The sequence below is a fragment of the Mya arenaria genome, chromosome 13 (genome assembly GCF_026914265.1).
Source record: "Mya arenaria isolate MELC-2E11 chromosome 13, ASM2691426v1".
NCBI lineage: Eukaryota > Metazoa > Mollusca > Bivalvia > Myida > Myidae > Mya > Mya arenaria.
The window spans coordinates 59,889,181-59,917,128 of NC_069134.1; the positions used below are offsets into that span (position 1 = coordinate 59,889,181).

Here is a 27,948-nt window from a genome sequence, read left to right on the forward strand (position 1 = left end):
CTGTTCGTTTTTCAATTTTAATGATACTTTTTTAGTGGGACGGTCAAATTCGAAAGAGCCTTCCTATGGCAGGCCGTAGGTTTAAATACGCACTGCCTCGGTTCGATTGTTTGACACACTGTAAAGCATGTGGATACTTCTACCAAACAATCAATATGTTATTGGAATGTTTCTTCATTTAATGTTTCTTTCACGGTCAAAACTGATCAACTTTTATCAAATGATATAAATATTCAACCAGTACAATCATCACTGTGGTCTCACATGAACAAAACAAACACAGATAACTCTTACAATCTACTAAAAAATAAGCAAGTCGTTGTTATTTCCCTTTTTGTTTCTTCTTATTCTTCTTCCCCTGCTTTAAACTGTTCTCTGATGGAGTTGGAGCAGTTTTTAGCCTGGCATGACCCGTTTCTTTGATGTGGTCGAACAGCTTTGATCTAGATGGAAATTCTGATCCACAGATTTCACATCGACCCTGTAAGAAAACATATTTTAAAGCTCCAAAGAGTTGTTCAATTGTATGAACAGCAAAAATATAACACATTTCTAATAACATATTTGGTATCGTTTTTTAAGTAACAGCTCAATCTTCAAGTCAACGATAGCAAACTTGAATTTTTTTTAAATTCTCAGTTAATTTCTCAGATTAGTTTACATTCAGTTCAAGTTCAATTTACACAGGTACATTTGTACTACCAGCAATACAAATTATATCGTTTTTTAAGTTTATATATATATGTTGTACATCTAAATTACTCACTGATTTCTGGTTTGGATCAGGTTTACTTTTCTCTTTTTTAGACTTTTTCTTCTCAGTCTGTATATGCTCTATATCCCCAGATTTCACATCCGTAGTTTCACTGTCTATATTTTCATTACCACTATTTCCAGCCCCCGTATCCTCAATGCCAGTAATGTCAGTATTTTCACCAGTCTCTGGCTGAAGCCTTTTATCAGTCGTGTCTTCTGTTTCATGGTCACTGACTTCACAAGATGCTTCAACACATTCATTTTCATTCAATCCATTTGGAATGTTTTCCTGCAAAAAAATAAATTATAAAATTGAATCCAAATTTAGCCCCTTATTTTGACATACTGATAACACAACGTCAGATCATTTATACCATTCAACTGCCCTTGAATTTTTATTTTATTTTTTACAAAATAATGACATATATTACGAGAAAAATAGCAAGAAGATGCAAAGTGTCTTCCCAGTCAATCAACAGAACGATGGCATGAGATGAAAAACTTCTTTTAACTTTCTTGAACATGATAATTTCAGCTCTTCTTTTGAGAATTACCCATTCGGATACCCAAAACAGAAAGCAAAAAAAAATCACCACGTGATAAAAGGCCATAAATGCAATGAATGAATGAAATTCCTGTATTTGAAGGTTAAGTGCAAGATAGTTTTAACTCCATATAAAATTGATGCAGTAACACCAGTTTTGCACTAACCCTCAACTTAGTGCACAAAAAAAGCAGGATTTTCACTTTTTAGTTATTTTTGTCTCTGCCGAAAAGAACCAATTTGGCATTAACTGGTTTTTCATTCTGTAACTCAACAGATATTTAAGCCACTGTTATTTGGTTAAATCAAGGAATTTTTTTTCCATCATGACAACACCAAAGCCAAGACAATACGTTTATGTAATCTTCGAAGAATGAGACAAACTAATGAAAATATAATTCATTGATGATACTGAATAATGTTTAAGTAATTCAAAAATAGGTGTAAGTTAGTTTCAAATTGAAATAGGGGAAACATTTCCAACCTCCTGTTCCTCATCTGAATCATCATCCTGTCTGTTCTTCCTGTCTCGTCTTTTGTCCCTCTTTGATTTCCTGTTGTTAGACAAAAACTAATATGTAGCTTAGAATAGATCTGATTTCTATTAAAGGCACTAGACATAAGATGAGATAAGTGGACGAAAAAAAGAAAATTGTCAAAAAGTTACATAAAATTGATATTATTGTGTACAACGCATGGAATCTTACTAACTGATGTATCAAATCGCTTACGACACATGTATCTTTCGCATGTTTTTATGCATATTTTTCCAATTCAAAGTTTACTGGGTTTGGCTACCACTTCAATCTCAGTTAATTTAAAAATAGCATCGGTGAATGTATTTGTACTTATCATGTGACTTTCACATGCTTAATTATACACACTTTAAAAGTAGGAAACCATTTTGCGCTATTTTTAAACGGGTCAACTCAACCGAGTCAGCGACAATATATTCTTTTAACCCAGTAAAATTATGTCATATCAGCTTCATATTTAAGCTCGTATTGGAAATTCTAAGCTTGTTTTGTGAAAATAATGTATTTGTTAATTTTGGGACCATCTGGTGTCTAGCCCTTTAAATATTACCAAACCACAATAATATAATTTTCTGTTCTGTTAGATACTTTTTTCCCCTTTTTTCTTGGTATAAACGTTTCGGGTCACTGTCCTAAAAAATTTTTTTTTAAAGTTTCATGACATTTCATCTGTCAGTTTTCATTTTTTCTATTATTTAATTCTAAAGATTCAAAATGGTGACTGGATTTACATTTGTGAAATTTCCCTTCAAAATAGACTTTCACATACAAGTTTTAATACTGCAATTAATAACTATATATTAAAAGTTTTAATGTGATAAGAAGCATGATGCACCGGGTCTAACAGCCGATTTTAATAACATTTCAAAGATTTTTTTATCTGTTTATAAGAAAAAAGTTTCTACCATTGGTAAAATATGTGGCATGCTTAATATCACGAAAATGACAGTAGCTGTCAAACTAAGCCGGAACCCTGAGTTCTGACTTAATATTCAGTCGAACCACGTTGGCATGAATTCCTCAGTGGCTTGAACTAGATGTTAAGCACCCATTTCTTTATACTTAAAGGAAACATTTCCGCTTGGCTCAAATTTTCTGAGGCTCGAGGTAATTTTACCAGTCCCTGAAGTTTGAGCCAACAGGGTTTGACTTTATACGGGTTTACAGGGCTTTTTCTATAGAACCCACGGGTCCCACTATCGGACCCATTCCCAAAGCAAAATATAAGATATATTTCCCAATCTTCAGAAAAAAATCCCAATCAAAAATATTTTTTTTAGAAAGTCTTTTTACCTGTACAAGTTCATTTTTAACATCCTAATAAATTATGTGATGTAAAGTTTTTGTGATAATTGAACTCGGAAATCATTGATTTTCATCACCTTCAGAGATCAGTATGAAATATTATATAAACCTGTCATGATTTATTGCAATAGATCTATATATACACCCCAAGGATTGATATTTTTGGGGTCTTTAAAATAGAAAATAAACTTACAATAAATCATTTCCTAATTCGCAGGAGATTGGACAGCTTTATCTATTAACTGTAAAATTTCCCAATTTCAGCATTTTCATGATGCAAAATTTCCCAAAATGTCAAGGGTCTTTTTCCCAAAATGGACAGAAAAAGCCCTGGACTAGTTGAAGGGCTTGTTAATCCTAAAGCTTGAAATAAACACAATGGTAGCTTAAATGTGTTATAAAAATCATACCCAGTGTTTCGAGAATCCACAAAATCGATATTTACATCATTAACATCTTCTGTCAACTCATCAATTTCATCTGCCTGAAAAATCAAACCATTTATCAGTTTTGTACTTCTGTAAAAACAATATTTAGTAAACTAGGAAATAATCCTTTTAAAAAGGATGAAAGGTACATTTGGCTTGGTTGAAATGATCCTTCGACTTTTTAAAGGTACACAATATAGGTCGATGTAAAGAAAATGGTACTCAATATAAAAAAAAATTCTTTTACAATAATAGCTATTTGGCCACAAATCCCCTAGTTAATCCTTGTACCTAAATTCAGGGATGTGATTGACCTGGCAGCCGGAGGGCTGAAACATTTTCGGCCATGTGTTTATGGGGCGCTCTTTGGGTCAAAAGCGCACTGCTGTAGATGAAAAAATGGCTTTTTAGAAGCTCTTTTGAGGGCTCTCCTGACTTTAAATTTGAAGTAAACTGGAATATTAACTTAAACAACTGAAAGCAACCAAATAATTTTTTTGAGGTAAACATTTTTTTTTTTTTTATTATTTTTTTTTTTGGGGGGGGGGGGGTCTCTTGGGCCATAAGATCCGCGAAATTCCGCGAATCCGCGGACAAATCACATCCCTAAAATTGTATGCTTTTTTTGTTTTGACCATATAAGTCAAATGAGTTTAACATGATAATGCATTAAAAAAAGAAAGAAAAAAAGTTTGCAACAGCCTTTATAGCTGCAGTCTCACAGATTGACAGTCTTGGTAACTTTTTACTATTTTGCCTTTGAATGAGCCAATTTTTTGTGCAAATGTCTGGAAACCAGTGATATAACTGCTGACAAAAGATCAGATCAGTTTTTGCAGACAGTTGATGTTTTATGGCTAAAAGCATGATTTTTTTCAACTTTTTTTGAACAATTGAGATGAATTATCTTATATGACTGAATTGAAGGCATTGAAGCCAAAATCAGCTGATTCTGAGACAAATAAAAAAAATGTCAAAATTTCAATCTGTGACAGTGCAGCTTTAAAAGTTAATTTAACTGTTCATACTGAAAAGACTCTCATTGATAATGTTACACTATAATGATCGCTAATTTTTTCACCCCCCAATTGATGCATCAGCCAAAAATCCTAAGGGTACATACAAAACACTTATAGCAAGTACATTCATTGAAAAAGAAACTTATCTGTTATTCGAGTGTTTACAAAATTTGAAATTAACTGGTAACATATATGTAAATTAACTGGTTACATATATGTAACAAATGATATGTGTAACATATAACATTAATATAAGTTTTAATAACTTGTTTCACAATTGCTGTAAAATAAAATAAATTTAAACTATATGTAACAAAACAATTGATAACATTCAAAGTACAGATTGTCTCTTAAATATTACATACCGAATATTAAGTTCAATTTTCTATACCTGAGCTGCAGCATTTCTTTGCTGTTTTCGTTTCTTTTTCTGCTTTTTAGAAAGCCTGAAGGAGAAAATAAGATGCCCTTTATCATAAAAACAATGCATATACAGTTGCACTTTCCAGATAGGGCCATTATAAGTCATAAAACATCTTAGTGGCAAATTTCAAGTTTAATAGTGGAAAGGTGCCTTTTTTCTTCGTTGAAATTAAAGATAACTAACAATGTTTGTACAGTAAAAAAATCAAAATTTCTTAAAGGTGCACTATTACTCCCAAATAAGATTTAACACATTTAATACAATTGTTTCAATTTACCAAAAAAGTTGAACTGATGTCGAAAACAATGGTTCTAATGAAGGATACCGAGTTTAATTTGAAAGAAATGTGCAGAAAACACAGTATTGCTACCTGATGAGACCGTAGTAAATCGCAGTAAATCTTTTAGCATTCACCAATCATTTTAGCGTTTTCAGCTTTTAAATACAAAGTTATAATAATGTTAATAGTACTTAATATTTTCCATAAATGCATTATTTAGTTAGTAGTTGAGGGTGCATCATTCAAAATTTCTGTTTGTTTTACATGTGTATGTATTAATTTTGAATATAAAGAGAGTCACTTTAAACTCTAAAAATTGAACATTGGACAATTCAAATCCAAACAGTGTGATAAGTTTGATCCTGTTATAAGGGACTTAACATTGTTCAAAATTAAATCTTCCTGTTTCTTGATCTTGAACCAGATTTTAACATTTTCTCAAGACACCAACATGTTTTTGTTTTTTTCAAAAAACACTGGATCACAGTGGTCAATTTGGAGCAAGCCCTGCAATGGTTAAATCCTTTCCGGGCTTGCTCATATTCCAGATTGTATAAAGCAGAGCTTGTTGAATTTTATAATGGCAAGGACTAGAATAAGGATACAGACTTCTTCATACAAAATTCTAATTTCAATGACATGGATCACTTCTATGTGGTGGTTGCTCCTCCTCCTCTTTTGCACCCTCAACCTCCTCCCCTGCCACCACGCCAGCTTCTAGCACCACCTACACCCCACCCTAGGGCAACACATGTCCAGTACTCCCCTCTGTGTGGTGTATGGCTCCTTCTCCTCCGCCTCTTAAGACCCCTCCCCTTTAACCTCCTCTTCTTTGACCAGGCCCACATACACTCGACCCCAGGGCAACACCTATCCAGTACTCACTTTTGCGTAGTGGTTGGCTCCTCCTCCTCCTCTTCTGACCCCGCCCCCTCAACCTCCTCCCCTGCGACCACACCCTCTTCTAGGACCCCATCTTCCTCCTCCATGTGCGCCTTTATTATCGCCACCAACTCCTTGTGCTTTTTTGACTTCTCATGGTTCTGAAACCTGTCGAAACAAAGAAAGTGATCAGGCTGAATTTTTACCATTCATCAGTGATAATCACTGATCAAAATTCCAAATCCAGACAATTTAGTTTGAATGATTTGGAGAGATTCAGCCCTAAAACAGGGTAAAAGAGCTTTGATCCCTTTTGAAAAAAAAAATGAAAGCCATCTATATCTATTCAACTTGTCAACTCTTAAACCATTTAATTAAAAATGTCAAGCCAAAAAAACAACTTAACAAATATATGATTGTCTGCAATTGAAGGCTCTTAGCCCTGATAGCAGGATTATAGTATACTTACGATTTCTCATTCTTGAAGGCGCGGTCACAAGCCACACAGTACAAGTCACTGTAAACTTCCTCTTCTTCACATTCTTCTGAAAAAGTGGGATAATTTATTAAAACCAAATCAACAAATATCCATATGAAATAAATATTTCAAAAGCTTCAGTTTGAATTATACTCGATCATAACCCGTTGGCTTGATATCATAGGGACCGGCCAAAATGATTCGAGCCTCGCAAATATTGAGCCAAGTTGGAGTGCTTACAAAGAGCAAAACAAATTCCTTAAAACCCAGTTTGAGCCATGAGGTAATCAAGCCAAGCAATTGGTCTACCAATCAATTCACCAATACCATCACCCCATCACTGTATCTGCCCATATGGTCTCAACACTGTTGTGCATACTTTGCCTCTAGCTCAAGGTAATAACCATCCAGTCCCATGATCAATACACTGCCATCCCTTTCACCCCTACATTAGCCCACCTTCTATTTAACTCAAGCTCCCCATCTCCACCTGCATCGTATCCAAACTGTTGAGCATATTTTGCCTCCAACTCAAGGTAGCGACTTTGCCCCACCCCTTTCCCACCCTCTCTATTCACTCCCCCCCCCATCACTCAACCCAATTCACAACCTCCACTAATAAGGTCCCAATTATGTTGCGGATATTTGGTTTCTAGCTTTAGGAAAATATCCCATGTCCTGTCATAATGACCACCCCCTCCATCCAAACCATATACTACCTTCTCCGCCCTGACTCACCGTCTCCACTAGCGTGGTCCCCAAACTGTTGAGCATATTTTGCCTCTAGCTCCAGATAATGATCCTCAAGTCCTGTTGCCGATGACCATTCTGCCTCTTGGTAATTCTCCATCTTCCTGCCAACAAAGTTTCACACACAGTCATTATCTGTCTTTGGGATGAAGTATTCAAAGTGTCATCAAGATGTTTAAAAAATAAATTACCTTAATAGTTATTACTCTGTGGCCAACAAAGGGAGTAGAAATCAGATGGTCCCAAAATCATTATATACAATATTTCTTAAAAACAAGCCTAGACTTATCAATACGAACTTGTATGAGGCAAATAATACATCATTTTAAAAAATTAAACAATTGTTTTGTCGCTGCAAAGGGTAGCCAATGCTCTTCTGCGACGGAGTGAAAACATCAATTTTTTCACATCAATTTCTTTGTCCTTTTTTCTTCTTAACAAATCAGTTATGGATTCATATTTTATTCCATAAAGAGAGAAATTTGGAATTTCCTTTGAGGACAAGAGAATTTGATTTGGCATTGAATATGGTGCTTATTTCGGTCCGAGGTTGATCAAAAAATCTTAGTGAAACTGAACATATTCTACATATTCATACTTTCTACCCTCCTCCAGGTGGCGCTGTCTCTGTTCTGCGGCCTTGCGCTTAATCTCCTCCGCACGCTCCTCCAGTTTTCTCTGGCAAACGAAAGTATATCATTCTCAGCCATATGTTACTTTACCAAAGATTATTTCAAGTCAAGTCACACAATAAAAAGCTAGTAAAATATCTATCTGCATTTGACAAAATAAGCCAAAAAATGGTAAAGAAATGATTTTGTGACATTAAGCAGGAACCTTTTATTAACATTGAACAATGTTTTAATAAAAATGATGTCTTTTTCAATATTTTGTCCAGATTTCTTCTAGATTTTGAATTTACAAAAGCAATGAAAACAGTAGCTTTCAGGTACATTCTAGGTTTGGCATACTTTTTGGACAATTTTTAAATTTTGCAATGTGATGAAAATCACAAATGTTTGTTAAATATCAAAGCCTCTTAAAAATTATGTTTTTTTTTATACCCACAATCTTAACTGTCATGTAAAACAATCAAGGCATTGTTTATTATGTGGTAAAATCATGTGTATTGCAACAAGCATAAACAGGTATTATCTTAATACAAAATGAGTGTGGAAAACGATATCATAGTTTGCAGTGCAAGCAAACTGAATGACTGCGTTCATGAAGTGACAAAGCTCAAAGAAACTTTCTTAACGTTATTTGTAGTTCTTTAGATGTAAATCATATTTGACATGATGCTTTAATCTGACAATTTAAAAAATCAACAATGAGAATCATTTCTGCTTGTTGTCTTTGTGTATAACAAACAAAGCTTTGCAATTAATTTAGAGTTTAACCTACCGGTAGATTATAGCGCCAATATAAATTAATTGTTGATTTCGCCCACGGGGTACAGTCAATATCTGGGGCTAAACACTAAAATATTACTTAAAAGTTTAATTAATCTTATTCCAAATTAACATGCAAGCTTGCTCGCATCGCTTGCTTCACTTATGAATCTTATTGGTGGAGAAGGATTGAAATAAACTGCTATATGTACAATGTATGTCAAAAATAAACTGCTATATATAAAGAATGTATGTCATAAATAAACTGCTATGTGTACAATGAGTGTCAAAAATAAACTGCTATATAAAGAATGTATGACAAAACCCTGCTATGTGTACAATGTATGTCAAAAAAGTGCTATATAAAGAATGTATGTCAAAAATAAACTGCTATTTGTACAATGTATGTCAAAAATAAACTGCTATATAAAGAATGTATGTCAAAAATAAACTGCTATATGTACAATGTATGTCAAAAATAAACTGCTATATAAAAAATGTATGTCAAAAATAAACTGCTATATGTCAATGTATGTCAAAAAAGTGCTATATAAAGAATGTATGTCAAAAATAAACTACTATTTGTACAATGTATGTCAAAAATAAACTGCTATATGTACAGTGTTTGTCAAAATAAACTGCTATATAAAGAATGTATATCAAAAATAAACTGCTATATGTCAATGTATGTCAAAAATAAACTGCTCTATAAAGAATGTATGTCAAAAATAAACTGCTCTATAAAGAATGTATGTCAAAAATAAACTGCTCTATGTACAATGTATGTAAAAATAAACTGCTATATATACAGTCCAACCCTGTTGGCTCAGGCCCAAAGGGACCAAAAAAAATACCTCGAGCCGTGGGTAATTTGAGCCAAGCGGGAAGGCATAACTTCAGTAGAAAGAAATCAGTTCCTAACATCTAGTTCGAGTCAACGAGGAAATCAAGCCAAGCAACTTCCAGACAACAGTGTTAGCCTGTACAACGTATGTTAATAACAAGAAAACATACCTTATATTCTTGAACTCTCTTGTCTCGTTTCTTCACGTATTTCACTAATGCCTGTAAATACAGAAAACGTGAAAAAAACTCCATGGCTTGTTTGTTTTTTTCTCAGTCAAATCATTATTCATTAGAGTGAAAAATATACTTGAGTAATTGCTAAAAAAATGAATTATACTCTAACGACATTTTTGGCTGTAGAATATTTTTCCCTTGGAATGTTGACTAATGACATTGATCATGATATTCTATGATAGAATGCGCTTTTGAAAGATGCAAGAACATATCTGATTTTTAATAACTTGATTCTATGTGCTAAAATGTGTTGAGACTGAGATTGAGATTTGACTTAAGTAAGTAAAACCCTTCCCAAATAGTGCTGTTAAATCGGGAAAACAGCAGAGAAATTCAAACATACAACATGGTTATTTTACTAATAAGAATGAAACTAAAATTCAACAAACCATCTCATTTTAAAAACCAAAACCATAATTTTTTCTGTTTGTATTGTTATGTTTTCAATGCAGCTACACAAGGTCCCATACCCTGATCTCTTCATTCCTCTCCCGTCTGGCTGCGTCACGCAGTTTCTTGTTCTCTGCCTCCATCAGACGTCTCACTCTTCGTTCCGGAGCCTCCCGCGTGTCGTATTTATCCTGCCATACGTATGACTTGGCCGTGCAGTAACTCTCCCAGTGGTCATAAAACGGCTTCACCACCTGAAAGGGGTAATGACAAAATAGTTATTAAAGTGATTTAAAGGTTAATTATAGAATGGTTAACAGCTAGTCTGTGCAGAAATGAAGTACAGGCAACAAGACTCCTAGGAGTAATTCTATACCTAAAAAGAGACTTTTCTCAGTGCAATACTACTGTTAGTTACGGTAAACTTTATATTTTATACAAATTTCCTTTTAATAGGTCAATTGCAATGAAAGCTTATATAATCACTCTCCAGTCCATTTCTGGGGTAGAAAACAGTACAGGTGTCCATTTTGAGAAGGCCATGAGAAAGTACCCCTGGTGGGAGACAACTGTTGAAAATCTCTCCTAGTTAAGAAACAGCTCTTGGTTTCCTGACGAAATGGCCCCCAGTACTTTGCCAATACTTCCACATTATTTCAAAAAACAGAAAGAAAGCTCATGTGAAAGACAATAAGTATAAAAATAAGGAAGTAAAAGGAAGAACTTATGGTACCTCCTCAAAAGATGACTGTGAGTTTCCAAACTCATAGATAATAAAGTCTTCTTCCGCCACAAACTGTCGATCCTCCTCGGCCAGCGTCTTAAAAACCTCTTCATACACGCTGTAGAAACCCTTGGGAAGAAACGATGTAATGAGATAAATGAGTGACAGTACACTAAGGGTCAAAATTAGCAGGAGCTCATATGAAATGCGTTAAGGGCCTGTTCAACATTTTAGTGTTACATAGGCAGACTGATACTAAAAAAACAATACTGAACATGAAAACCCAAAATTATTTATCAATATATTCTTACCTAACAGAAAATGTCTTTCAAAAGTAGCAAAGTCTACAAATTACTTTGGTAGCCTTTTTTAAAAGTTTTACATTTTAGAAGATGTAGTTACACACTCTTTACAAAATTTATTTAATTAGTTATTTATACCTCTCTTTACAAAGTATATTACAAAAATTATCCATACCTCTCCTTACCAAGTATCTTATATTACAAAAGATGTCCATAACCTCTCTTTCCTAAGTATTTTAAATAACAAGAGTTGTCCATACCTCCTTGTCATCTCCGAAGCCCTTGTAGCAGGAGGAGTTGAAGTATATAAAGACATTGAGACAGTTGTCTTCATATTTGTCACCCTGTCCAAGTCCTGCAATGGTCAAAGTAAGCATAAGCATATTTTCAGTGAAATAGTTTGTAATAAAAGGACAAACAAGATCATAGCATACACAGTTCCAAAATATGACAGTGTGCTTTTTAGCTAATAAAGAGATATACATGTAGCTATATTCAATCCATACAAGATAAATGGGAATTTCTACCAAAATCTTTATTTAATCAGAAGGATGTGCTCTACATATATATATATCTTGAGTACTTCAAGAATCATCACAAACATTTGTTTTTTTCTCAAGGACAAGAAGCAACTTTGACATTCAGGCTAAGATAATTCATTTTTGCTACAAAACAACAAGACAGACCATTAACAAAAAAGTTGCAACAGATCAGTAAAATGAACTTAACTTAGAAGATGGACATTTATAATGAAACTGATGCAAAATCATACATATTTTACTGACCTCCCCTAAGTATTTGTTCCCTGTGTTTGTCATACCAGGCTCGCTCCTGGGTGTCACTCAACACTTCGTAAGCCTGCTGGACAAGTCGAAATTGTTGAGTGCACTCATCTATGTTTTCAGGATTTTTGTCTAAAATACAAATGTTATCATAATGTCAACGAGAGAGAAAAAAGTGTTGCTTGACCTTACAACCCTTTGATAACTCTACCAACTGATCTACCGGGCCGCTTACCAATCTTCATAACACCTGCATACCAGAGTACCAGTCTGACTATTACGGATGTGCAATATTATCAATAAGTTGATATTGATTTCGGTTTGTAGCAATAAGTAGGAGAAATCATATCAAGGTTCTTTTTGTTTATTATGGCTATCATCTTTATTGTCGACAAATATGTGTCAGTACAGATATGTCAAGTTCACATAAATAAATAAAATCGGAAAGCTATAGGATACGCTTAAAACCCAACAATTCCGGTTCGGTATTCTTACCCTACCTTCGAAATAGGCGCCTACCCAACCGTTTTTACAGTCAGATTAAATAAAAAATAATTTTGAATTAGTTAAACTAGGCATCCATCCCTACTGACAAAACCTGCATATACCCAGCGTTTAGTCTAAATTACAACATGTACCTGTTTTATGAGCAGCCATAATTATTATTATTAAAACATAGACATACCAGGATGCCATTTGAGTGCTAATTTCCTGTATGATTTCTTCAAGTCATCTGCTGAGGCATCACATGGAACTCCCAGGACCTCATAGTGACATTTCATCATTGACGTCATGGCAACTGGTCACTTTGAAAAAGAATACAGATTAGATGTCACATTTCATTCTGTGGATTTACAGTCAAAATGTTTTTAGCTTAAACAAGTCTAACTTTAATGACCATTATGATCTACAATCAATCGGTTAAGTCAACGTCGGAAGCAGTTGTTTCCTTTCAATATACAACATCTCTAATTCATCACAAGAACTAATTGTCTGTTTTAATTTCATCATTTTTTTATAAATTCAGATAATCAATGCAAGGTAAAATAAAAATAACTCAACAGGCAAGTAGAAATTGACAAAATTATTTAATTATATGTTAAAATAAAATGCGTATTTTTATAAAGTTCTATATTAGTAACTTTATATTTAATTATTATTATAATTAACTTGATCCTATTTCTTAAGCCAGTTGAAATGTCCCAAGTTTGGTCAAAACATTCTTGTCAACTCTTTGACAAAAACAGTCTATTTTTAACAATAGACAACACAAAAACTTTTTTTCTTCACAAGACATTGCAATGTTTTAAACATCCACCTAAATTTGATTTTTAGTTGCTTATTTAAATGTTTAGTGATTACCCACTATAACAAATTTAGTTTTTCTTGCTTTTATGTGTCCTACTGTTGTAAATTAAACAAAAGGAAGTCAAACATCAAGACAAGAAATTCAATATTTCGATTCCTTTCTTCTTCTAAAAAGTTATTATATTTTCCTCCCTTGCCTCCCAAAAAATCTCATATCAGTCCTCCTCCAGTTCATCCAACCATGGAGCAGCTAGATTTAACTCTTAATTCATCTTGAAATTAATTAAAAGGTAAAGTTCAACGAATAATCTGAATTTTTCATAATCAAACACAACAGTTATGCAATAATGCACCAGTCAATTGTAACCACGCCCCCCCCCCAGGTCTGGGGAATAGCCGGGACTTTGACTTTTGGTCCAGCCAACCCCGGGTAAAATCCCCGCCCTGCGGGGATGAACTGATGGTTAAACCCTGGCCAAATGCCCCCGCACCCCAGAGACTCTATATTAGGCCCAATCTCCGCTAAATTTGGCGCTATGACAAAACCACCGCGGTCACCCGGCCCTGCGGGGGCACCTGGAAAGTAAAAACACGGCCCTTTTACCCGGCTATCCCCGGACCTGGGGGGGCCGTGGTTACAATTGACTGGTGCTTAAACAAAAGTAAAGTTCCTGTTTATTAATGTTGAAAAGGTTTAACAGAGCTGAAAGAGCGCCTGATTAACACAATTTAATGGATTCACCATCTTGCTAAAAAATTTATACGAATTTTGTAATTTCCGAACATTTCCGTAAAATTCCGTCTACTGCAGAATCAGAACAAGATGAGATCTGAATCTTTCACAAGTATGTTTGGATTTGATGATAATATTCGCAAAACCTGGTTTACAAATAATGATACATGGATTAACATTCTGAATAATCATAATATACTAGTTAAAAATAACACTGAACATTTATTGAAAACTATCAAATAGACACTGAAGTATATTTCCTGAAAATTAAATGGTGCTGACTGTAATTTTTCACCTGCCATTATGACCTACCGAAACAGTAGTTTTGTCGGTCAAATGGAAATATAACGGACATGTCTGACTGTATGATGGACATTCGCATTAACCTGCAATACTCTTACAGACATTGCAAAAACCGTCGGTCCAACGGTCCTGACCGGGTAATTTTGACTCGATCTGACTAAATTTGTGATGGGGTCAGTCAGTGACTGACAGTTTTTATCAATTATCAAACACCTTTTGTTTAACAAAAAATTGTGTTTTATCAATGATATCGTCAAATAACCACTTGCAGGGTTTCCGCCAGGAATTTCATAAGGCATGTTGGAAGGGGAGGGTTTGGGAGGGGTGTCCCCTCCTGACGTCAATTTTTTTTTATTTTCGTATCCAAAATGGTGCAATTTCCTGCATTTTAAACAAGTTTACAGTTATGTTCCTATGATTTAGAATTACCAACTAAAGTCTGATTAACATTAAAATTATTTGTGAAAAGGTTTAATGGTTTCTCTTCCTTAATTATTGGTATTTCTCAAGTTGTCCGACAATACAATATCGACGATATTGATTGACTCATGTTTCGTTTAGTGGGGGTATTATTTATATTGACACCGTTGACGTCACAGCAAAACGTGTAAAGCACGCTGCATGCTAGAACACAAAAGAGCCAGGAGCAAAGCGACTGCTCGTGTATTCGTATTTAAAGCTGCAACAGCTAATATTTTTAAAGCCGGGTTGGCTAAATAATAACTTAAAGGGAATGTAATGTATATTTTTTTTATTTATTTATCTTTTTTTCCAAATAAATTAAAAGAACGATAAAATAATCGAAGTTTAATAATAAGCAACACAAAATATTACTTTACACTTTTAAACTAAAGACGGGAACGCGACGCAATTAATTACGACGACATAGCATAACCCTTGTTTATAATAACACAGATATCTTAACACGGTTCTCAATTATAATTTAATAATTGGTTAACAAACGGACTCGGGATTAAAAAACAAAATAAAACGACACATGATTTATGTTACCAAAATCAATTAACACTTATTGTTTATTTTGCGTTAATAGATGATTATAGGGACGAAGGTCGCAATTACGACAGTGGTGTTTTTCACACATTCTCATTGTGATAAAGAATAGGAGGAGTTTGGTTAATTGGCACTGTTGAACCTCACCGACACGCCTTCATGCTGTCGTCGATCCTGAATGGCTGATACAAATGTCGTAATAGTCCCGACACGCCTTCTGGCTGTCAGTCAACCGTTGCAACCGTTGTAATCGCAACAAAATCGTGTATTGTCAAAACTGATGATTGTTTTGATAAGGATTGTCGCTACGCGGATTAAAGCATGTCGGCATAATTAACGCGTGTCGGTAATTGGCCTTGCCAGCGGAAGGCACGTCGGGCCCGACAAGCCATAAAGGGCTGGCGGAAACCCTGACTTGTTTACGAATCCTATGTTGTTTTCTGGTAGTGTAGATGTCGGAATGTGCACCGCACAAGTTCAAACACTATGCAGCATTTGCCTCCCTTTGCAATACATTCATGACCAAATAATGTTTACTACTATGTATATATCGTGCAATTTTTTGAAACGCTAAAATGATAAACTTTTGTCATAAACATTTGAATGTTAAAATGATTGTTCTACATAATAATCTTATCCTTTGGAACATGTTGATTGATAACAAACCGGTACCGGTACATTCCGATAATACAAATTGCCAACAAATCGACCAATCAGTAAAGTGCTAGTGTCAAAAAATGGCTACTTTAAAATGTGTTCAAGATTAACTGGTTGATATCTCAATACGTTTTTATTTCTTTTAAATGTAAAATTAGCAGCTAAGGCTTTGAAAAAGTAAGTTCTCAAACAAAAAATTGTCGGACCGGCGAATTTTCTTTCGGACCAACAAAATATCAGAGGCTGTTGGTCCAAATGACCAAGTTTCTGAAAAAGTTTCTGAACTTTCATGATGTCTGCTGTTATCATTGTTTTCATTTAACAAAGTATTGGGAAAGTTGTACATTCATTATTTAAACATTAAATCATCAATACAGAACTCGGTAGTACTTAAAAACGGATTTTTTAACACAGCAACATCCACATAATTCTGACAAGCATGACACTGACAGTTTGTGTCACGAAAATATATTACAAATCAATATATTTCACTTACAATGCTTAGAAAAAAACACAAAACGGTTTAGAAAAAAACAGCCAAGAAATTACCATCAGCTTACCTATTCTGATAATATTTCTTTAATTTAAAAATTAGCAAAATATGTGTAAAAATAAATAATTTCACAATAATGTGTCACAAAAGAAAGCCTCGTCACAAAAACACAACCCAATAATCGTTAGAAGGATACATAAAACTATGAAAGAAGTTGTATTTTTAATAAGAGTCTGGTGTAGTTTCACTGAAACGAGCATTACCAAAATCTGTCAAAACAAACACGTGAGATATTTTATTTACTTGTTTCTGTCCGATAACTGTTGTTAACTATTTTGACGAATGTAAATCTGCTGATAATCGAAAATTTGCCATACATACTGCGATGAAAATACCGGAATAGCTGTTGACAACAGCTGTAGTAGAATATTATCTCAGAAGAACTTTGCATCTAGTTCTATTTCTAAATCAGCTGAGTTAGTGTTTAGTCATAATGACTAAGTTAGTGTTCAGAAGCCTCTGCTCCTACGCAACTATGCTACAGAAAGTCCTTTGTAATTTCTCATGGCAGTATTTCCCTGTCAAATGCCCTCGCACCCCAGGGACCCTATGTAAGGCCCATTCCCCGCTATATTTTGTGCGAAGACAAAACTATCCCATTTAAAAGTTGATTAACCCGGCACTGCAAGGCCACCTGGAAGGTAAAAACACGGCCCATTTCGCCGGCTATCCCTGGTATACCCCCGGACCTGTGGGGGCAGTGGTTACAATCGACTAGTGCATTAATTATGTTAGTATGTTTCCCCTTTTTGCCAAAACTACTGGTTGGAGAGCAGTAGCTGGCAGTTTTTGCATGTTTTTGAAGATTTTCTCGATAGATCTAAATGTAACGGAAATAATACTTACATTTTATTAAACTAGGGGTCAAGGTCTACTAACTTTACAATATTAAAATTTGTGTCGTCACGAAGCGCGTGCCTCATTGGGGCGACAAAGGGGGTAATCAATTAGTGCCAATTTACGGATTATGAGAAGCAGTACCTGGCAGTTTTATTTCAGTACCGCTCCTTGACTATAAAACCGATATTTATCGGCTTATTAAGTATAATTTCCCCATATGGCGCCTCTATTGAACAGGGAAGTAATACTGGTAACCAAGCGCTGGAGTAGTCTCGCTTTAACAACGCGTCTTAAACCACGCCATGGATACATAAAATTTTGAATATGTCTCAATATTGTTTGAAAGCGATTGACGGGCAATATGAAATTATCATTTCATAAGGCTTTTTTATAAATACATTTTGCTGTGATTCATCGACGAATAATCGTTCATAACCAACACTTGACTGTCGGTAAATGCTAGTGCTATAATTAGATATATGCAAATTTATTCAATTGCGCATGCGCAGTAACATTCACGTGAGCATCCCCCCACGAGAAAGTTGGCGAACTTTTTGACATTTCCAATACTTTTTGTAAATAAAATGTTTAAACGTACGCTTTGTGTTGGATTTGATGCAAAATGGTGTTGCTTGGATACGGTTCTTTTTTACCATTCTCACCTTTTTTAAGAATATTTTAAAAAAAACACGAATAAAAAGCGATTGCCGGATACTGCTTTCTGCCGGCTACTGCTCTCCAACCAGTATGCTATAATTCCCTCTCAAAGGGCCCCACCACCATTTCTTTGAAAATGAAAATTAAACACTTTAACTGTTACAGATCTTGCTGCTGCTGGCACCATGGAAGGGACTTCAGCATTCTACACTGATAGTGACACTGTCCTAAGAAAGACATTGAACAAACCGTCCAGCCAGACACCGCAGGATCAGATCTCTGTTGTGTATGAGTTGGAAAGAACTCTCCACTGGGTTCAAGAAAATGGATTTAAAAGGGTAAATATATCATTGAAAGGTTAAAAAGAATCATTGTTTTTATTACAATAATTACAATTATATTGTGTTCAAGCTCACATACCTGCCAATGAGATGATCCAGATCAACGAACTTATCACATTAAGTTATTAAGAAAAGATCTGACAATCCAAAAAACATTGTTAACAGATTGTAACTGCTGATTTCCCATTAAGTAATGAAAACAATAACACAATTTTCATTAAAGTCATTAATTTGGTTTATTTTAAAAAGCAAGAAATTTAGAAGCTCACACCTGCGCACTTCACTGGCTGTTTTAAAGGCCTACTGACTTTTCAATTTGAAGACTAAAAATAAACACAATTTTTATTTTGTTTGAAAAATTAGTTTCCTGTTTCTACATTTATTAGAAGCTTTTAGCAGAAAATGGCAAAAAAATTAAAAACAATGTGTTGATTTTTTTCGTTTAATATTGGAGATGATCCAAATTGTGAAAAATAATTTGCATTTCTCCCTTTTGAGAGCAGTCCGCAGATGGACTTTTTGGTATGTTTTTTAGTTGTAAGCGTATTTTTTCATGTTTGTTTTAAGAGACTGATAGCGTTATGTTTACAATTAAAGAATTAGACATGCATATTTATATACATGTAATTTTAAATCAGTAAAATAAAATACTTTATATTTTGTCAGGTTGCCTTACAATTTTCTGATGAGTTGATGGGTGATGCTGTTGCCGTTTCAACATCTCTGGAGAAGTCTGTCACAGCTGGATGTTCAGTGTTCATTCTAGGGGACACTTCATATGGCAGGTATTTCTAGACAGGCAGTTGTAATATTCTCTAAAATATTTTTAGAACACCTTATATGTAAATTCATTAAAATAATGTGTTTAAGTCATTTAAAAAAAATGCATTCACTTCAGGGCTATTCAGTTTTAACATATAACCCCCAGGGGGAAGGCACTTTTAAAATATACAACCCCCCTACAGAAGCAAATTTACCCTTTCAGGGTCCAAATTAGCAGAAAAAGACACCCACCTTTATACTATTTAAATAATTGCCTTCCCCCCGTGAGTTATAATGTTTTACTGGAATAGCCCTCAGACCTTTACTATAATTTATTTATTTTTTAAAATTATCAAAATAACATTTACAATTCATGAAAGTCAGTTTTTGTATATTTATCGGGCCTTGAAATCTCTGTCTTCCAAAACATGGGTCAGACAAATCCATTGCCACAACACACCATTCCAGAATAACATTTATAGATAATGATATGTGATTAATGTAACATGATTGAAAGGCAGAGTCAAAATAAGATTTGGAGGCTACTGTCAAAATAGGATATGTTTGTGAAAAAATTATGTAGAAACCTTTATCTAAAATTAATACATGTAATGTCATTGAACAACTATGCATGTGCTATTTGGTTAATCTGCTATAAAAATAACATTTACATCAGATTTAACATTTCAGATATGCAAGTATTGGAGGGGAGCGGGGATGGCCATTTTCTAATGTCGTTATAACTTGTGGCCCAACCCAATTATATAAAAGTATTTTTTGTTGAAATGATTTACATAACGTTTGTATATTATACACAATAAAACACAATTAAACTTAGAAAGAGTATCATACACAAGTGTGTGAGGTTGATCCAAAAATCAGACAGGCACATATCTCTAAGGTAACCCGACAGCCTTATTACCAACTTCTACACGTGCCAGATGCTGATAATTTGATCAATTCCATATTCTTGGGAAAGATACATGTACTTGTAAAGTTGCTTTTTTTCAGCTGTTTAGTGCCCAACTCTACAGTGCAACTGCCTTGGCTTATGCACTATATGAATTTGTGTCTCAGCCAACCAATGACCATTATCTGGAATACTAATATGCATGTTCACACCCCTTATCATCATATTTTTCACTTTTCAGCTGTTGTGTTGATGAAGTTGCAGCCCAGCACTTCAACGCTGACTGTCTTGTGCACTATGGACGCTCTTGTCTCAGCCAGCCGTCGACGATGCCCGTCATGTTCGTGTATGGTCGGTTGCCCCTTGACGTGAATAATTGCGTCAACGAGTTTCGTCTTTTGTACCCGGAAACTGGGGCTAGAGTGATTGTCATGTACGAGACTGTCTACCAGTATGCTTGTGGTATGTTTTCTGTTTACATTCTTTTTTGGGTTAACATCATTTATTGCTGAATTATTTAAAAATAAGTCAATAATTATGTAAAATGACATCTCTGTGGAGTAGCCCATGGATAAATTAGTCAGTAACTCTGTCAATCATAACTGCACTTCACCATTTCTGAATAAATTTAGGTCATTTTAAAAGAACTTGTTTATGGTTTGTATCCTTTGGCATGGAACAAGAAGAATTGTGTAAAATATAAAGAAAGAAAAAAGTTTTTTCGAATGATAAAAGGATCTATTAAACTAGAGGTCTAATGTTAATAATTTGTTTAAATTGTGAGAGAAACTGCTATATATTTTGCCAAAAACATAAGTAATGCTATTGAAATTTAAACTATTGTATGCTTGGATTAAAGAATTCTGTTGAAATGGGCATCTGCTAGTTTCTAGTAGTATGGTGCTTGTTCATAAAAGTAAGTAAATATAACTCAATTTCAACAATTGCTGCCAACATAAAATCTGTGAGTCTCTTGAGTAGGTTAAATATCTGTATTATTGGTTAAATTGATTACAATGACGTACCTTTTGTTGCCTTATGTGGTGTACATATAATTAAGTACCTTAGGGTTTAAGCCAGGATTTAAAAAGGACAGTGTGCTGCAGGAAAGGGACAGGCCGGGTGCTATTGAAGGGTTAAAAGGGTACATTGATTCGGGCTTTAAAGAACTTGAACATTATGAATTTGGAAGAAAATGTTAGAAATTGTGTTTAATTAAAGTTATGTTAGGTTTCAACTGCCGGATATGTAAAGTTTGTATACATGTATTTTAAATCTTATTATTATAAGTTTTAAACAACACAAAAGAAATGTTTGACAGTCTTGAGGAATTAATACTATGAAGGCAGAATGGTGCCCATGCTGGTCTTCATAAGGGCAGAAGAGTACTATTGAAAAAGAACAGGGTGTAGCACCCTAAAAAACCCTTTAGCTAAACCCCATACCCATTCTATTTAGTGTTGTTGTATTGTATCTTCATATATACATCTTTATAATTGTCCATTTTGTTTATTTTTATTTTCAGATGAAATAATGAATTGCCTAAGTCAGACATATACAAATTTGGTTTTGAGCAACTTAGGTCCCAGTGACTCAGAGGTGAATGCTAATGTTAAAACAGTGTACAAATGTGGAAGATCTGTATTTCTACCTGATGATGCCACCCTAGATGACTATTCGGTATTCTTTATCGGGGTTGAAAGCTTGACTTTTACGAATATCTTGTATAATTTCCCAGGGTGCCAGTTTTATTCATATAACCCAATGACAAAAACTGGTAGAAAAGAAAGTGTCAATGTTAACAAAATGTTAATGAAAAGATATTACTTAGTAGAAAAAGCAAAAGATGCAAAAATTGTTGGAATTTTAGTGGGAACACTAGGCGTTTCAAACTATTTAGAAATCTTGGACAGGCTTAAGGTGCTAATTAAGAAAGCTGGGAAGAAGAGTTATGTGTTTATAGTTGGGAAGATAAATGTTGCCAAGCTCGCCAACTTCATGGAGATAGATATGTTTGTGTTGATTGCCTGTGCCGAGAATTCGTTGCTGGACTCATCAGAGTTTTATCGGCCCGTGGTCACACCTTACGAAATGGAACTAGCATGTAACACAGAGCGGAAATGGACTGGGGAATACCCCACAGATTTTCATCAACTTTTAGAAGGTGAGAGTGGAATGTTGCTTAATTTTGCGTGATACTTAAAAAAAAGGAATCTACATACTTTGGTATTGGTAATATTCAGCAGATGTGTGTAGCTCATCATATGCCCTTCTTAAAGGGGTTGGATGTACAAAAAATTTGTGCAAAAGCCATATTTAAAATGATAAAAAGGTTTATGACTCCATGGTATTGCCTATCAAAAATAAGGAAAGACTAGCTCAAAACTCTTTCATTGGCTGTGCATATTGTATAAAGATTTTTTTTATATGGATATCTTTTATTTAGGAAATCCCATAAAGTAGTTAACATTGCCCTAGCCCTAATTCCTCAAACCATCTACAGTCTCTTATAACAGAATCAAGCTAAGCATGATAATTTGTGTTATATTCTCATTTTGAACAGTTCTTAAAAAGTTATCTTTATGATTATCATTTTTGATTAGTATAAAAATAACATACTTTTAAGTAAATAATTTAAAGAAAATACCTAAGCTTTTTATGCTAGAGATGTTTTAAGAACTTGGGCAAGGAAACATTTTCCATTAGTGCTTATTTCATGATGTTACATGTATCTTGACTTCTGCTGTCGGTTTTAGGGGGTAACCACTTCAAGCCTATCCCTGACACCCTCGTCACAGATGACACTGATATCTCCTTGGTAACAGGGAGGCTGCGCTTCACGGGGCTCGGAGATGTGGAAGCGGGAACTGCAGTCATGGTGCGCGACGACTCACTCACTGTGGCTACCCAGGCAGAAAGTGCTGGTAGGAAGGAAATTTGCACTTTGCAAATTTGTCTGTTTTTTGAAGAAAAATGTAGAGGTTATGTCATTGTCTTTATGTTGTTGGCCTGGAACTTGTTTCATTATCTAGCACTCTTTTAAGAAGTTTGATACATTTTGATGAAACTATCCACTAACTGGGCCAGCCACTGTTGTAATCTACTGCTTCAAATGATTGAAATAAAAAAATGGCATCTAATATGGAAGTGTTAAACTGTTAAAATGAGGCTAAGATTTGTTCTGCTTTTTCAGGAGAATACCTGGGAATGCGATCATGGCAAGGTCTTGAACAGAAACTAGGGGAAACCCCTGTTACCAAGGCAGTAGAGGGGCAGAGGGGTATTGCCATGGGATACAGTACTGAGCCCAGTATACTGGAGTAGAACAAGGGTTCAAAGGGGTATTGCCATGGGATACAGTACTGAGCACAGTATTCTGGAGTAGAACAAGGGTTCAAAGGGGTATTGCCATGGGATACAGCACTGAGCCCAGTGTACTAGAGTAGAACAAGGGTTCAAAGGGGTATTGCCATGGGATACAGTACTGAGCACAGTATTCTGGAGTAGAACAAGGGTTCAAAGGGGTATTGTCATGGGATACAGCACTGAACCCAGTATACTAGAGTAGAACAAGGGTTCAAAGGGGTATTTCCATGGGATACAGCACTGAACACAGTAAACTGAAGTAAAAACAAGGGTTCAAAGGGGTATTGTCATGGGATACAGTACTGAGCCCAGTATACTGGAATAGAACAAGGGTTCAAGGGGGTATTGTCATGGGATACAGTACTGAACCCAGTATACTGGAGTAGAACAAGGGTTCAAAGAAAAAATAGATAAAATATTTATATTTGAAATAAAATAAATGAAATTAAAATTTAATTACAAAGATCATATATTGCAAAATCGTATTCAAGTTTAAATATTATTTGATGAACAATTTATTATTATTATTCTGGAAATAGCAACTACTACGAAAGATCCAATATAATAACATAAGTATTTAACACTCTTCATGAACAGCTCTCTAAGATCTTAGCTTAGTAACAAATTCGTAAGACTGCTGAAAAGTTATGATCCTGCTGTACCAGAATACCTAAGAATGCAACATCGTTATCTATTCCCCAATCTATTCATAAATAAGGCTGTAAATATATTCATAACGTACAACGTATTCAATAAAGAGTAACACTTAGTACAAGGTTAGTAATCTCTGCCCACAAAAAAAGTTCAAGAACAAAATCTTTTATCCTGACTCGGCAACTTTCAAGAAGGTTACGACTAACCTGTAAGATCTGCACTCAGATAATATTTAACACCCACACGGGTTAAAGTATAGACTGGGCTTAGTGGTATATCCCATGGCAGTGCTGTACATTCATGGGCAGACATATTGTTTTGGCCCTGTCTGGCAGTCCGTCCGGCAGTCCGTACGTCACACTTCCTTTCCGCTCAATAACTCTAAAACGCTTAGACCCAGGAACTTCATACTTGGTTTGCTAGTTGGTCATGACTAGTAGATGACCCCTATAGATTTTGAGATCACAAGGTCAAAGGTCAAGGTTGCCATGACCTTGAGTTGAAGAAACGTTTCCGCTCACTAACTAAAGATCCTTTGTGTCCAGGAACTTTATACTTGGTATGCTGGTTGTTTATGACTAGTAGATGACCTCTACTGACTTTGAGATCAGTAGGTCAAAAGTCAAGGTCACCGTGACCTTGAGGTGAAGAAACGGTTTCGGCTAAATAACTCAAGAACGCTTGCACCCAGGAACTTCATACTTGGTGTGCTAGTTGGTCATGACTAGAAGATGACCCCTATTTATTTTGAGATCAGTATTTCAAAGGTCAAGGTCACCGTGACCTTGAGTTGAAGAAACGGTTTCTGCCAATAACTAAAGAACGCTTTAACCCAGGAACTTTATACTTTGTATACTAGTTGGTCATGACTAGTAGATGAACTCTATTGGTTTTGAGATCAGAAAGTCAAAGGTCAAGGTCCCCATCAAGGTCGCTGACATTACCTTCAGGTAAAATGTTGGCGGTAATCTTAAGCTTAAAAATGGTTTCTGCTCAATAACCAATAGAACGCTTGTACCCAGGAACTTCATGCTTGGTATGCTAGTTGTTCATAATTAGTAGATGACTCCTATTGATTTTAAGATAAGTAAGTCAAAGGTCAAGGTCACCCTGACCTTGAGGTGAAGAAACGGTTTCCACTCAATAACTAAAGAACACTTGCACCCAGGAACTTTATACTTTGTGTGCTAGTTGGTCATGACTAGTAGATGAACCCTATTGATTTTGAGATCAGTGGGCCAAAGGTAAAGGTCGCCGTGACCTTGAGGTGGAGAAACAGTTACGGCTCAGTAAATAAAAAACGCTCGCACCCAGCAACTTCGTACTTGGTATGCAAGTTGGTCATGACTAGTAGATGACCCCTATTGATTTTGAGATCAGTAAGTCAAAGGTCAAGGTCCCAGTAGATGTTCACTATTTAATACGGGTGAATAAACCAAACTTCACTGTTGATTTGTCTCCAGTTCAAAATTTCATTTCCATCATTTATTTTTTCTCAGCCAGGACCACACAATAGGGGAGACAAGCATTGTGACCTATTGTGACCTTTCTAATAAAGAGTTTTTCTGGTTATCTTACAGTTTTGTCTTCTGGTTGTGTTTACCTGGTACCTCTCAATGAGAATTGAAAAATGAATTTGAGTTTCGCTTTTCCCAGTTGGTACGAAAACCAACATACGTAACAACACCAATCCGTAACACTTCGGGATTATTGCCATGGGATACAGCACTGAGCCCAGTAAACTGGAGTAGAACAAGGGTCCAAAGGGGTATTGCCATTGGATACATCACTGAGTCCAGTATACTGGAGTTGAAGAAGGGTTCAAGGGGGTATTGCAATGGGATTCAGCACTGAGCCCAGTATACTGGAGTAGAACACGGGTTTTCAAGGGGGTTCTATGGGATGCAGCACTGTATACAGTATAATGGAGAAGAACAAGGGCTCAAGGGGGTATTTCCTTGGGAAACAGCACTGAGCCCAGTAAACTGGAGTAGAACAAGGGTTCAAAGGGGTATTGCCGCCATGGGATAAAACACTGAACCAATAAACTGGAGTAGAACAAGGGTTCAAAGGGGTATTGCCATGGGATACAACACTGAACCCAGTATACTGGATAAGAACAAGGGTTCAAAGGGGTATTGCCATGGGATACAACACTGAACCCAGTATACTGGAGTAGAACAAGGGTTCAAAGGGGTATTGCCATGGGATACAACACTGAACCCAATATACTGGAGTAGAACAAGGATTCAAAGGGGTATTGCCATGGGATACAACACTGAACCCTGTATACTGGATAAGAACAAGGATTCAAAGGGGTATTGCCATGGGATACAACACTGAACCCACTATACTGGAGTAGAACAAGGGTTTTAAAGGGGTATTGCCATGGGATACAGCACTGAACCCGATTAAGGGATTAGAATGAATGTTTTAAAGGGGGTATTGCCATGGGATACAGCACTGAACCTAAAATAATTGATAAGAATAAGGGTTTTAAGGGGGTATTGCAATGGGATTGAGCACTGAACCTAAAATAATGGATTAGAACAAGGGGTTTAAGAGGGTATTGGAATGGGATACAGCACTGAACCTAAAATAATGGATTTGAACAAGGGTTTAAGGGAGTATTGTCATGGAATACAGCACTAAACGCAGGGTAGTGGAGTAGAACAGAAGTGTTAAAAGGCATCAATGTCAATCACTTCTGTATCAAGGCAGTAAAGTGACAGAGGGGTATTGCCATGGGATACAGAACGGAGCCCAGTATACTGGAGTAGAACAAGGGTGTAATTGAAAATGGGGCAGAGTGGTGTTGCCATGGGATATAGTTCTGAACCCATTACTGGTGTAAACAAGGGTGTAAACAATAGAAGCAGAGTCAGTGTTGTTTGATTCAGTAGTCCATCAGTTGAATATGTTTTATAACGGTAAAAAGAAAAAAAGAGTAGGAAATGTGAACATAACTCAACCACTTGAACACACCACTTTGCTAATATGAAGAACAGATAAAATGAATGACGCATGTACAGTGTTATCTGTTATGTAATCGTTATAGTTGTTATAAATTCTTTGTAAATAAAAAATTGTTTCTCATCACAAATTTACTTATTCATTGATTTATGTGATTTACATATGTGAAAAAATATTGCTATAAATGGTATAAAAAGTTATAACAGCCTTGCGTTCATTGTTTTATTGGAAGACATAATTCGCTCTGCGTTGATGCGGGGGCATGACCCCTCGGAAAACTATGACACAATATGGTGCTTTTAAGGTGCTTTATTTAGTACTGGAAAACGGACAGTTTTAGGATCAAGTAGTCAAAAACGCATTCTGCAACTTTGGCTGAATTTTTTGTCAGAATCATGTGGATTCAGCCATGTATTCGCGTATAGGCATCTATGCGCCTGGCATTACACAAAGTGCGTATGAAAACAAACGAAATCAACAAACGCCTGGTGTTGACTGTCAATGGAAATTTACTGATACAATGGTAAGTTACAGATAATTATAATGCTGGTGGCCCGATTATCATGCTACTGTGTGAGCAGAATAAATCCTCATATTTAACAACCTAAATTATAATAACTATGATGGTGTTGGACCATAATTATAATTAATGATGTTTAGCAAACGACAAAAGTCATGACGTAATATTTTAATGTTGAATACAGGCACGGGTTCAGCCCTGGGCCTTATGGCTGAAGCCCCCCCCCCCCCACACACACGCACACACACACCCTACAGCTGAGTACGAAGATACGTTTAGGGACGGGCTG

At 35.5% G+C, this 27,948-nt stretch overlaps 2 protein-coding genes across 3 annotated transcripts; one reads left to right on the forward strand and one right to left on the reverse strand.

Moving 5' to 3' along the window:
* Nucleotides 1–165: 165 nt before the first annotated feature.
* LOC128214064 (dnaJ homolog subfamily C member 21-like) lies at nt 166–16,753 on the reverse strand. Its single transcript, XM_052920311.1, has 16 exons — nt 16,644–16,753; nt 12,757–12,877; nt 12,075–12,203; nt 11,550–11,644; nt 10,997–11,116; nt 10,344–10,517; nt 9,808–9,858; nt 8,001–8,080; nt 7,391–7,506; nt 6,644–6,719; nt 6,178–6,342; nt 4,980–5,034; nt 3,552–3,625; nt 1,785–1,854; nt 767–1,045; nt 166–481 (listed from the first exon to the last, which is right to left on the reverse strand). The coding sequence occupies exons 2-16, from the start codon at nt 12,863–12,865 to the stop codon at nt 323–325; spliced, it is 1,752 nt and encodes a 583-aa protein (XP_052776271.1). The 5' UTR covers nt 12,866–12,877; nt 16,644–16,753; the 3' UTR covers nt 166–322.
* Nucleotides 16,754–16,796: 43 nt separating this feature from the next.
* LOC128214065 (2-(3-amino-3-carboxypropyl)histidine synthase subunit 2-like) lies at nt 16,797–27,253 on the forward strand. 2 transcript variants are annotated; one of them, XM_052920312.1, is made up of 7 exons: nt 16,797–16,861; nt 18,299–18,471; nt 19,141–19,259; nt 20,388–20,608; nt 21,672–22,310; nt 22,903–23,070; nt 23,340–27,253. In XM_052920312.1, the coding sequence occupies exons 2-7, from the start codon at nt 18,319–18,321 to the stop codon at nt 23,468–23,470; spliced, it is 1,431 nt and encodes a 476-aa protein (XP_052776272.1). In that variant the 5' UTR covers nt 16,797–16,861; nt 18,299–18,318; the 3' UTR covers nt 23,471–27,253. The 2 variants fall into 2 exon arrangements, with proteins under 2 accessions (XP_052776272.1, XP_052776273.1); XM_052920313.1 differs by lacking the exon at nt 16,797–16,861 and adding an exon at nt 16,892–17,052.
* Nucleotides 27,254–27,948: the final 695 nt, after the last annotated feature.